At 40.8% G+C, this 12,807-nt stretch overlaps 1 protein-coding gene across 1 annotated transcript in view; it reads left to right on the top strand.

The window, feature by feature from the left end:
- XYLT1 (xylosyltransferase 1) overlaps nt 1-12,807 on the top strand; it is a 329,653-nt gene that overhangs the window by 282,075 nt on the left and 34,771 nt on the right. The window contains exons 8-9 of the mRNA XM_038419801.2: nt 1,479-1,655; nt 7,858-8,120. Coding sequence (XP_038275729.1) covers nt 1,479-1,655; nt 7,858-8,120 — 440 coding nt within the window. The remainder of the gene's footprint in view (nt 1-1,478; nt 1,656-7,857; nt 8,121-12,807) is intronic.

Here is a 12,807-nt window from a genome sequence, read left to right as displayed (position 1 = left end):
CCCATGGGTTGTCAGACGCTTTCTCCAAGGTACTAACATGCTGTATGTGTTCCTGAGTATCTGAGGAAGGCTAACTTAATGACCATCTTTTAATGATATCAGCCTTTCTCGGTGGTAGCACCTGAGTCTTTGGTGGATTGATGAGACCAATCTTGCAAATAAAGACCTTTTGTCATTCAGTTGAGCACAGTGATTCTCATAATTTGATGGGGTTTATTATTTCACACACGTTAAATAATCTCCCTTTAATCCTATTTCTGCTAAAATTCACTTCTTCTCTCAACTCTGATAACTTTTTCATCCATTATCTTGCAGAGAATTTCTGTATCATTATGAAAGGACACAGGGCAATGAGTAATTAGGTAGTAGGGTTTTTTTTTCCTTGCTTGACTAGGAATGTATGCCTTTATGGGTTTAACCAGATAATTCAAGCGTAAAATCCATATTCACTGGGCTGTCATTTAACATTAAAAAAGGGTAGGGGGATTATTTGGGGGTCAGCCATGCTAATGCTATGCCATTTATTTATAGATCATGCTATAGCAGTTTTTAAAGACAAGACACTGCTCCTAAAAATCATCTTTCGCAGAGCTAAATTTGATCATGTTGCACGGCTGCCCTCCACAAGGTTTTCTTATGCTAGGTCCATATGTAACTTCTAAAAATCATTCTGCCTTTCCTGAACTGTTAACCTGCTACATCGGTCCCCATTATGATGAAATTATGATGATATAATTAGGAGAACCCAATAGGAATTCCTTGCTGCCTTGAGTCAGCAAATAAAGACTTACAGTTTCAGAAGTAATTGCAGGAGACAGAATGTCTTTCTGGTAGCTGGGGTTAGTGTTGTTTTTCTGTATGAGGTCACTCAGCTAGCTAGCAGCACATTTATAAGTAAGCCTTGGTCTCTGAGGTAGACAGACTAACAGAAGAATTGATTACGAGGCTGTTTATTTTTCCATCAGTAACGATGGTGGAAGAGACAGTCTGAGAGTTATCATAGAAAACGCTTTGAAATTTATCATCAACATGTCTCCATGGAAAATAGTTCTGAGCGTAGTAGACCACAGAGTAACTTTGAAGACAAAATAATGGGGATCCCTTGGAGCAGGAATTTCTCGGACAGCTGAAATAAATACAGCACAGTAATGAGAATCGTACCTTTCAGTCTCAGGATCACAAAGCCAGTCATTCCAGAGGTCTAAAGAGCTAGAATGCCTGCGGCCAATCAGCCTTTTGTAGCATGGCTTTACCCCAGACTTTATTATTGTTTGGCTGTGTCCGCACTGTGCTATGCTCCCTATCCTATAGAGAAGGGACCAAGGCAAAGCTACAAGGGAAGGTAACTCTCTTACTTCTAGATAGGATAGTCCAGGTCGGTCAAGGTTCAGGACTGTAGGCTAGTTTTCTGAGCTGAAAGTGAAGATGAAAACAGAAGTCTGAGGAGCTGAATGTACTGAACTGTTATTTTCTTGCAGTCCTTCTTTCATACTGTCCTGGAAAATAGCCCTCACTGTGGCTCCATGGTGGACAACAATTTGCGCATCACTAACTGGAACCGTAAACTGGGCTGCAAATGTCAGTATAAGCATATTGTTGATTGGTGTGGCTGCTCGCCTAATGATTTCAAACCAGCAGACTTCCACAGATTTCAGGTAAGTCAAGTCTCTGTTCGCCATGTGTCAGGAGGGGTGGTTTTTCACCTCTCTATCTCTTTGATGTTGGGAAGCAGTCTAATTTCATAGCTATGGATTCAGGTTATGATGTAAGAATCTGTTTTCACTTTTTAAAAGGAAGATTCTGACCCTCATGGTTGAAGGAGGAAAGCTTGAAAATGTGACCCGAGCGAACCCTGAAGGCTCAAAAGGCAAATTAAAGGACTCCAACATTTGTAATTATAATTTTTAAAGTCATGATTTGCAAGGCAATCTTATGATTTTTGGGGTCTGACTTATGGTTTTTGACACTTGGAGTTGGCAAAACTGCAGTATAGGAACCTTAAGATGTTTGATTTCCCCCTTATGCTACACTATCTAGGGACGCGTACGAGAGCAACATTGGATGGACAGTGGGTGGGATTGGGCTCTAATAGGCCTGAGTGCTTGGTACTAACAATAAATTATGGTGTGTTGCATAAAGCAAGTGTTACATTTTGTATCTTTTCAAGCATTTCCCAATGCAAGGGGGCAGTGAACCACACATGAGAAAAGCTGCTCTTGCACTACGGACCAAGTTATGGATCTTGCCCAATCTTCCATTGCCCAATCCCTGCAAATTTTCCTGCACAAAGCTGGTTAACTCAGGCTTTGTGTGAGGTTGCAATAACTCATGAAGCATAAATGACAGCCAATCCAAACCAGAGACCTTATTTCTGTTGAAATATACTATATACCAAGCATGGCTAATGTCAGTGACAGAGGCACTCACAAAAATGCTAAACAAGACATTTACCCTAAAAGAGCTTCTCTGACACACCCAGGCATCCCAAACTCTGATCCAGTAAAGAGTCCAGCAAAGAATAAGTAAAAAGCCTTTATAAACTAGAGAGAATCAGCAGTGTCTGACCCATCTCTAAGCTACGAAAACATGCGTTAGTCACATTTCAGGGAATAATCAGGTAAACTGTGCAGTAAAAGCTCAGAAATCACAAGTTGAAATAAGTGGAAAAGGCAACTTCTGACATTACCTGTTGAGAAAGTCCCTGAAATACACACATTTCACCAAAAATATGACTCACTTTGCAAAGGAATATAAAGTGTGCTACAGAGGGAGGGAATATCAGAGGGGTGTGCACGTGATCTGAGCAGTCGTAGAGTGAAAAATAATTTCTTATAATAAGATCTGTACCACCTTTGAACTCTACCACTCCCCAAAACTGGCACACAAAACCTGAACAAGATAAAATAAAGCCAGTGTAAAAGCTAACTAAGTAAAATTAAGAATTATATAACTACTAATCCATCCAAGATTCTGAATAGTACAAAGCAGGAAATTTAAAAGGGACTGATCAAAATGTAAGAGCCTCTGCCATAGACGTCACCTTTCCCAGAACCCTGTTAACATTTTGAAACAGCAAATCTATACATATAAACTATACAGCTAAATGATTGTTTTTCAGCCCTTTGATAGCCAATCTCTCTGTCCTTCTCAAAGCCCTGCCAGGAATTGTGAAATGTATAACCTAACAGAAGCTATGTTCAGCTGACACTGTTTAAAATTCTGTTCTTGCTCCTCTTCTGGGCTTCTGCACTTCTGCATCTGCATATTCTTTGCTCGCTGCTTGACCTCTTATAAATTGTTCTAGTGCTGCAGGGGCTCCATGTCTCATGCTGACTGCTCATCATGAAAAGTTTGCTCCATCTCCCCAGCACACAGTGAGTCATCACATGAAGGAGAGATGGAGCTGACTCTCAGTATGGGAACTGGTGCGAGAGAAGGGAAATTTCAGCTTCTGTCCCCAGTGCTCTTCACAACTGCTTTGTACAGATTGACTGTACTGCATTGTGCTTAATTGGTCTCCATGTAAGTTAACATGGCAAAATCACTCCTCACCCATCCCTCTCTAACTTTTATCTGTATCTAGTGACCTAATTATATATAATGGGCCATGTTCTGTTTTCACTCTCAGCAGTTTTATACCTGGGGAGCATCCACTGATTTGGATGAAATTAATCCTGATTTATACAAGTGTCAGTGAAGTAGATAATCAGGCTATATATATATGTGTGTGTGTGTGTCCATTTATATATATATATATATATAAACTAGCTTGATTTGCCACACGATAAATATGTTTGTAAAGCTCCTCAAAGACTTCATTATCTGGGTTGATTCACTGAAGAAAAAAATTAAAGGCGCATGTTTAAAGAAGGAAGAAACACAGAAAAGGGAAACAGATACTCCCAACAGCTCATTGTCTTATGTTCTCACACTGAGGTTCCCTTTACACCTTCTCTGGCTGGGTCTGGCACCCTTACTGCACTTTGCAATGGATAAGATTGATTTTTCTGATATTGTCCTTGTTTCCTGCCAATTGGGCAGAAGTGGATAACAAGAACTTGGTGTTCTCCGCATCTAGGCCTTTTCATTCCCTCACCACTGCAATCGAACAATAGGGTTCTCTGGCAGGGGAGAGAGGAGAGTTCTCCCACTCCTTGGGTCCTTAGTCTTTTGTGGGACTTTGCAACAGCCTATTCCAGGAAAGCCAGTGCAGCTGGGCAGCAGTCATACTCTCTAATAAAAAAAGAAACCCCTCAAATGAACTCTTACTAGTATAGAAGCCATTGTCTTTGGAAATACAGAGGGTAGAAACTTCAGGAAAGGAATCAGTAAACATTAGTTATGTATCTTTGGTTTCTCTCATTTATTGACCAGGGAGGATGAATCATCCTGAAGGAAATCACTATTTATAATCTCTCTCTAACACTCTTATCTTCTTTGTGTCGATCTAGTGAGCTAGATTTGTACTGTTCTTCTCAGGAAGGGTGGCTTTAAGGCATCTATGTGCCTCCAGGATTCTGCCTGCTTTGGGGGCTTGTCAAGCACCTGCAGTAAGCTTGGTGAGTCCCAGGGGCTGCTCTAACTTACAGCAGCTTCCCCATGGACTCTTGGGCAACCCTCATTAGACAAAGGGCGTAGTTCTTCGGCCAGTCCCTCTCCCACATCTTCCTTTTTATCCATCCATCACAGCCCTATGCTGGGGTGGGGAGCTGAGTATCTGAACCTTATTCTGTTGTGGAACATCATATAAAGGCCAGAACATGTTTCTGAATCCAACCAGCATTAACCAGATCCCGTCACAGCACAAAACTCTTGCCCCATTTGTGGAAGAAGATAACAGCAATGGGGTATAAATCTGTAGCTTCCAGACATCCCCTGCTCTCTTTTGCAAGCCCATCTCTCTCTCTCCACCCCTCTCCCTCCCCACCTTTTCCGCAGACCCATCTCTTTCGTGTAGACTTTATCTTTGTGACCACTAATCACCATACCTCTTTGCCCCACTTACCTGCCCTGTATGGGCAGTATTAGCTTATTACTTCACATTCCAAAACATGTAAACCCACTTGGGACATTTAATTAATTAGCTGAGGCAAGTGATGGAAAAACTGTGCTTTTCCCAGTACAGGTTATTTTGCTGCGGGGTGGGGCTACAGTAAACTATACCAGCAAAAGTGCAGTTTTGCTGGCATAAACTTTTGTCCACACTACTAGCCCTCTGCCAGTTACAGCACACTAGTATAGCTATACTGGCAAAATGCTGCTTGTGTAGACCAGGCCTCACTCTGTCTTCTCCCGAATTAGATACAAAAGGACAGGATTAAACAGAATGAGAACCAAAAAAGCAAGAGCTAGGTTAAGGAACATTGAACTTACAGTGTTATAAAGGAGTTATAATTTTCCAAAGCAAATTCTTCCATCATCTTCTAAAATGATTTCAAGCTAACTGACTAGCTATCCATGCACAGTACTCTAAATCCAAAGAGATCCTGGAAATAGCCTCTTCTGTTACAAGAAAGATTACAGAGCTATCCATGATTTTTCCCTTAAACTTTCTGTTTTTCCCTTAATTTGATTAGCTTTCAGACACCATATATTAATAGCAAGCATTGACTCTAACTTGCTTGCATTTTAATCCCCTAAACTGATTTAGCATATTCCTCTCATTTAAGTGTGATGAAATTCAGGAAGAGAAGATTGTTTATAATGACAGTATGTTGAGAATAGAATATAGATGGAATGCTGTGAAAGCTGCAGTAATCCTGTTCATTTAGGGTTTCATGCAATGGTAACATGTTCCCTAAACTTTCTGTGTATGCTCTACTAAACTTTAGTGTGATGCCGATAGAAAGTCTTTCAGTAAGTGCACTTGAAACATATTATCTTGGTCTGGAAACCATTATGGAGCTTCTTCTTTAGTCTAATATCATACTGCATCCTAGTTGGTCATTGCCCGCTTATTTCTGATGGCAAAGAACCTGGTTCTGAAAGGATGCAATCCTCTCCTGTAAAGAGGGTCAGCACAAAGCCTATGCACCACTTAAGACCCACATAATTTTGAGGGCTTAAATGGAACTTAAAAGTGGCTTATAGATCTTGTAGTAGCTCTGTGCACAGGTATGAGTTTGAACAAAAGAGAACTAAGGAATGATTGTAAACAAAGAGTTTCTATATATTTGTATTACTGTGTATAATACTGGTCTTCCTGAGTGAAATAACTTCCCTGGTATCCTCCATGACAAGTGCAAAACTTCATAATACCAGTTATGTCTTGCAAACAACTGGTAGTGAATTGGTCTTTAGCATTGTCATTATAATAGCCAAATTCATCCTGGAAGTCAGTGGAGTTACACCAGGGATGAATCTGGCCCAATGAGTCCTACAATCCTGTTGAAAAATTTCCCACATACTCTGATAAGAAGGAATTACTCAAAAATGCAAAATCTTTGGACACAACAGCTTGTTTTTATAGATCAAAGCAAAGCAACAGTGAGCTAATCGTTGCCACTCTTCATTTCTCTATACCTGGCTCATATCTGAGTACCTGTGAGAAAACAGTATACTTTGTCCGTATGGGTAAGGGTCACTAGCTTTGACCACCTTAGGAATTTTTTTTAATGTAGAACGCCCCAACCGGATCAAGATGACCCCTCTGATATCCTTTGCCCACTGATTTGATAGACATTATTCTCAGCCTGAGTTGTCTGTTGCTCTGAGACTGACTACTGTAAGACAGTGATTTAAGCAAAAGGAAATAGTCTCCTCTCCCATTTTTTTCTGCATTAGTATTATTATTTAAATGGTTGTATTGCAGTACTGTGTAGAGGCCCTAGCCATGACCAGACCGTGGTGCTCGGCATTGTACATATCCTTTGGGAAAGGGACAGTTATCTCATCAAGAGTTTATGGTCTAAGCAGACAAGATAGACAAAGAATGAGAGAAGAAACAAAGGCACACAGAGGCGATGTGACTTACCCAAGGTCACACAGCAGTTCAGCGGCAGAGATGCAATTCACACTGCTCCATTTTTGTAGCCCACTAATACTGCTATACTTGTTTGCCTGCATCTCACAGATGACATTTTGGTTCACTTAACAAAGTTACCTACCAGGTCCTAAGGGAATGATGTATCCAATATGCTCACCTTTCTCTGTATAAAAGAAACACATTGTCTAGATCTTGGAGTTGACAAGCCTATTTCTTATAATTATTGGTGGTAGATTTCTATTTCACTGTTTTTGCTCTTTAGAGTGTATTCATACTTTGTATCTATCTGCTATCTCCTATCTTAGAGGAAACAAATTTAAATAGTCTCTGCAAAGGGAAAGCCTAAACCCAAGTAAGCAGCAGACTCTTGATTTTTAGGTCTTCCACACCACTACCCCTTTCCCCTGGTAGACTTCAAATCCTCTTGTTATGCAATGGCCATAGTCTTGTTGTAATTCTTATCTGTCTCCCTTCCTGCTGTTTGTCATGTCCTGTCTTTAGTTAGATTATGAGCTCTTCAGGACAGAAATCGTGTCTTCTATAGATTCTTTAAAGTGTACTTCTGCTCTGTAAAACCAAATATTTAGAATAAAATTCTGTCTGGCCCTGGACAGGTGAACAGGAGGCTCAAGGATGGGGCAAGAAGTTTTTCCTTTTGTGCACTAGCATAGGGATCTTCTGCAATATGGTTGGAGGAAACCACAGCTTTTTATATAATACTTACTCCATCTCCAGCATTACTGCTTAACTCGTCTGTGGCCATGGGTAAATGCTGCTTAAATCCTTAACTCCAGCCTATTGCTTAGAACAAGAGGTTTGTGACTGGAAACGGGAACTAACTCTAAGGTATTTTTTCTTTCGTATCAACACAGCAAACCGCCAGGCCAACGTTCTTTGCCCGCAAATTTGAAGCCGTGGTGAATCAAGAAATCATTGGTCAGTTGGACTATTATTTGTATGGTAACTACCCATCTGGCACACCAGGTCTCAGGTCATATTGGGAGAATATATATGATGAGCCCGATGGCATCCATAGCCTCAGTGATGTCATTCTGACCATGTATCACTCATTTTCCCGCTTGGGCCTAAGGAGAGCTGAGACGTCATTGCACACTGATGGAGACAACAGCTGCCGGTTAGTTTTAAACTTTTCTTTTTCCCTGTGAAAGTAGGTGTCTTAGAGGTACAGGGCCTGATCCAAAGACCAGTGAGGATCCCCACTGACTTCAGTGAGCCTTGTATCAGATCTGAATATTGGGGTGTGATGTACAAGTACAGAGTGGCTGTGCTGGATTAGAATGGAGTAAACAATTCACCCACCCAGGGCATTTCACCCATTTTGTTGTATAGGCTGACGTAGTACAGGGCTTGTCAGCTCTGGTTTTGATAAACTGTGCATATTTTCAAAGGTGTTTATACTTACTGATATATATCAGTTGTCCAGGGTTGACATTATGTATATGATTTATTTGATAGACTTTTAAAGAGCACCTCTTAGGCCTAGTCAGTAGTGACAGGTTCCATTTGGGTGGTGGGTTTTATTTATTAATTTAGTAAGTATCTGTTTACATTCACAGCTCCTAGATTCTTAGTCTCATTTCAGTAGAGGTCATGCTGATATTTGTACTTGCCAGGAAGCAGAAGACAGGATTTCAGTCCCTCAAATATAAGGGTTAATGATCTTTCCTGCTTGCCCCTCTATGAGCAGATTTTCATGTGTTGTGTTCACAAGAACTAATCACACAAGTTAAGTTTTCTTGAACAGTTGCAGTAGCCTTGTGCTGAAAATGCAGCCAGTGATGTTTTCAAAAGCAACCGGCAATTATTCCATTAATATGAATAAAGTAATAATTTTTTTTAAAAAATTAAAGATGTTAAAGACACACTTTTTTATTAAAAATTTCCAGCTATAAATCAAGTGAAGAAAAATCCATTTTAAAAAATGCTTATAGTTAAACAGACTTACTTTCACTCATTTCAAAGCAAAGCTAAGTCTTGTGGTAGGTGTTTATTGCCTGCACTCATATGTTAAAGCTCTTTATTTTCAACGCAAGGATATTGCATCTTTTAAAGTCTTCCCTTATATTGTATGGTTCCCTTTCTGCTCTAAAATGTAATTACTTATACATTGTTTATCGGGACTCGAGTACACTTCCAGTTTTTACCCTAACAGAAAATTCACTTAATCTAGCTCTGCAAGTGCTTATGCCAATCCTTGCAGTTTGAGAAATGGAGTTGGTCTCTCATGTGGTGTTGAGTAGGAACCTAATTCTCTGTGACGTTCTTAGTCAGTCACCAAAGTGCTGAGTACTGTCCCACTTGAGAAGCTCTGGCAATATGTGATCTAGATCAGTAGTTCTCAAAGCTGGTCCGCCGCTTGTTCAGGGAAAGCCCCTGGCGGGCCGGATCGGTTTGTTTACCTGCTGCGTCTGCAGGTTCGGCCGATTGCGGCTCCCACTGGCCGCGGTTCGCCGCTCCAGTCCAATGGGGGCTGTGGGAAGAGCAGCCAGCACGTCTCTTGGCCCACACCGCTTCCCACAGCCCCCATTGGCCTGGACCAGCGAACCGCGGCCAGTTGGAGCTGCGACCGGCCAAACCTGCAGACGCAGCAGGTAAACAAACCAATCCGGCCCGCCAGGGGCTTTCCCTGAACAAACTTTGAGAACCACTGATCTAGATTTCTATTACAGCCCTACCACTAAAGGCTCTTGCTACAAAGCAATAAAAGATCAATAACAACTAGATATAAATAATAACTGGGAGCATACCATCCCTGATTTGAAATAGAGACAGATCTGGTGAATGCCAAAGTCACTTGGCTTGTAGCAATTTAACCAGGACAGGAGATGAGAGCTACATGTGACTGATAAAAAAAAATCATATTACAATTGCTTTATGTTCTTATTCCTTTTGCCAGCAATGAGATGATTATTTATATTAATAATCTTACTGCATTTATATAGAGCCTTTCATCTCAAAGGATCACAAAGTGCTTTTCAAACTTAAACTGATAGACTGTATACAAGGCAATACCTTCATCCACCATTGAAATTCAACCACCTCTGGGGTGAAATATAGCTGTTTAACCCTGCACAGCAAAACTATGAAACAGTTTAGGGCAGGAAGTGAGGACTGTCGTATCCAATTGAAACTGCACTTGAATACTTGAGCTAAACATCTAGAAACATTCAAGCAGGTTGTTAATATCTAATTATGTAGCAACAAGTACAGTTTAATGTACCATCCAATTTACATTTTATAGGAATGGCTAGTCCTTACTTTACAAAACACAACTCTTCCCCTTTTGGTGTCTCCTCCCCTGTGTTTCTGTGCTTTCTTTCCTGCCTCTCTCTCTTTCTCTTTCATAAGTTTGGGTTTCTTCAAGGTAATAGACTTCGGTTGGGTTCCTTGGCTGTATCGCTTTTGCTGTAGGGCTGGCAGCCACGCGACATCAGATGATATTGCAGTCACCACCCCAGTTTATTTCACACTGCTGTAGGCACCACAAGGAAAGCTGTACAGCTTAAGATCACATTCAGAGTCAAACCCATGCTGCAATCAGTGCCTATGAGAAATTGTTGCTGCCCAAAAGATTGCTATAAAAGAAATTGTCTGACAGACTTCACCTAAAGAGGAGTAGACCACTGCCTCAAAAAGATGCACCTCCGGCAGACTGTTCTTGAACTAGATGATATTACATGTCGACATATTCAGTGCAAGCCATATTAGAGGGTGCTGGGACTTAATTTATTTCTTTTCACCTCTAGACATTTTTGCCAACTGCTGACATGAGACAATTTACTCAGACTGTTTCATAGATACTGTAAATATTTGCTGCAACATATACAGGAGGTCTTAGTATTCAGAACAGAAGTTAGTTTGTTGCCTGTACTGGCTGCAGTGATCTGTTTGCTGTGTTTTAGCAGAGTCCATCAGTGTCAGCCTTGTTTGTATTCTGTCTTCCTATGTTTATTTCTCATGCTCTAGATATTTCAGCCCTGGTGGTACTGGTTTCTTGTAATGCAGCATTGTTCCTGGTTGGCTGTCTTCATTGCTAGCTCCCTGTGATATTAAAATGTGGGAAGTCTAGTTTTTGTGGGTAGATGTGATACCAGGAGGCTTTCAATGGATCTGTCACATATCTGTTTCTGAGTACTAACAGTAGACTAACAGTTAATTACAGGATTGTAAAAATTGCAAGTGATACTGATGCCAAAGCCATAAATTATACCTTTGTCTATATTGTTAAGAAAATCTTTTTCTGGATGAAAGAACCAGGGAGCCATAAAAAGAAAAGGAGTACTTGGGGCACCTTAGAGACTAACAAATTTATTTGAGCATAAGCTTTCGTGAGCTGATGCTCAAATAAATTTGTTAGTCTCTAAGGTGCCACAAGTCCTCCTTTTCTTTTTGCGAATACTGACTAACATGGCTGCTACTCTGAAACCTGTCAGTGAGCCATAAGTTTAAGTCATTTAAATCTGTGGCCATGGTGTCTTTTATTTCAAGAGCTTAATGAAAAGCTACTAAATCTCCTGGTTAGTTACTACTCTCTAAGGGCATATTGACATGGCAAGTTACTGTACAGCAAACCAGGGTGCCAATCTGCAGCGCACCAGCTTTCCATGCACTAACTCGCTGTGTGGACAGTACGGCAGTGCAGTGAAAGTCCTGGAATGTGGCTCAGTGTACTGCAGTATAGTCCACTATGCTTCATGCTGGGATTTTCACTGCACTGCTGTTGGCAAGCTGATGCGCTGTAGATTCGCACCCTGGTTTTCTGCATGGGATCTTGCTGTGTAAACCAGGCCTAAGAAGTAAAAATGATGATGATCCCAGGCACAAGCAATCCCAACCTTCCACTAGTTGTGTTATAAAAAGTTTGGGCCAGCTCCTTCTTTCCATTTCACCCATGCAGCCCTGCAGAACTCAGTGGGTAGGACACGTCCCTTTGTGAATGAATCCAGTACTCGTGAGAGCAAGACTTAGCTGCGTTGACTTGCATTGGGCACTAGCTCAGCCAGTGCATCTCCTGTGCCCTGACTTGCAGTGCCCTCTACTGTTCCCATCGTGTGACTATCTTGAAGAAAGCCTACCAATCATTGCATACGAGATGTGGTGGTTTTGTGACGTGAGTCTCACTGTCAGTATGATGATTTAATTTAAGATTGGTTGGAGTTGGAAGAAAGCAACAGGAAAAGAGCTCTGTGGTGCATCCTGTCTTTGGCCATTGGAAGATAGAAGTGCTTTCCTTGACTTTGAATTTTTCATTTGTATGTGGCAAATATAATATTGAGAACTTGTTCAAGATGACCACCTTAGAATTTTAATGTAATTCATGTAAAAGGGGCATCCATTTTTACTGTAGCAGTGAGGGGAACTTGGATGAGATGGTGATGGGGGCCATAAAAACATAGAAACAGATAATGAGAGATGATAGAACGTATACATAATAAACAGACCTTCTGCTTTAGTGTCCAGTACTGCTTTCAAATATTCACAGGTTGGTAGGGCTGTTTGCTACAATTACTTATGGACTACTCTTTACATCTGTACATTGGTATCAAAGGCTCTCTGAAGTCACAAGGGTAAGGAACTTTATAACCGTAATTATGTAAACAGTAGACATTTATTAATGTCATAGAACTGTCACTAGAAAATCTAGAAACTGGCCAAGCTGCATTTCTCTCCTTTTGCTTCGAAAGTTTTTTTTCTTTGGCGCACATCCTACAAATTTATTTTTTTCTTTTATTTTGGCTTCTGAGCCATGAGGCAGAAAGGCCCCAATCCTGCAAAGACTTACTAACATACTTAGCTTTACA

The sequence above is a fragment of the Dermochelys coriacea genome, chromosome 10, assembly GCF_009764565.3.
Source record: "Dermochelys coriacea isolate rDerCor1 chromosome 10, rDerCor1.pri.v4, whole genome shotgun sequence".
NCBI classification, from domain to species: Eukaryota; Metazoa; Chordata; order Testudines; family Dermochelyidae; genus Dermochelys; species Dermochelys coriacea.
This window is presented reverse-complemented; position numbering and strand designations above follow the sequence as displayed.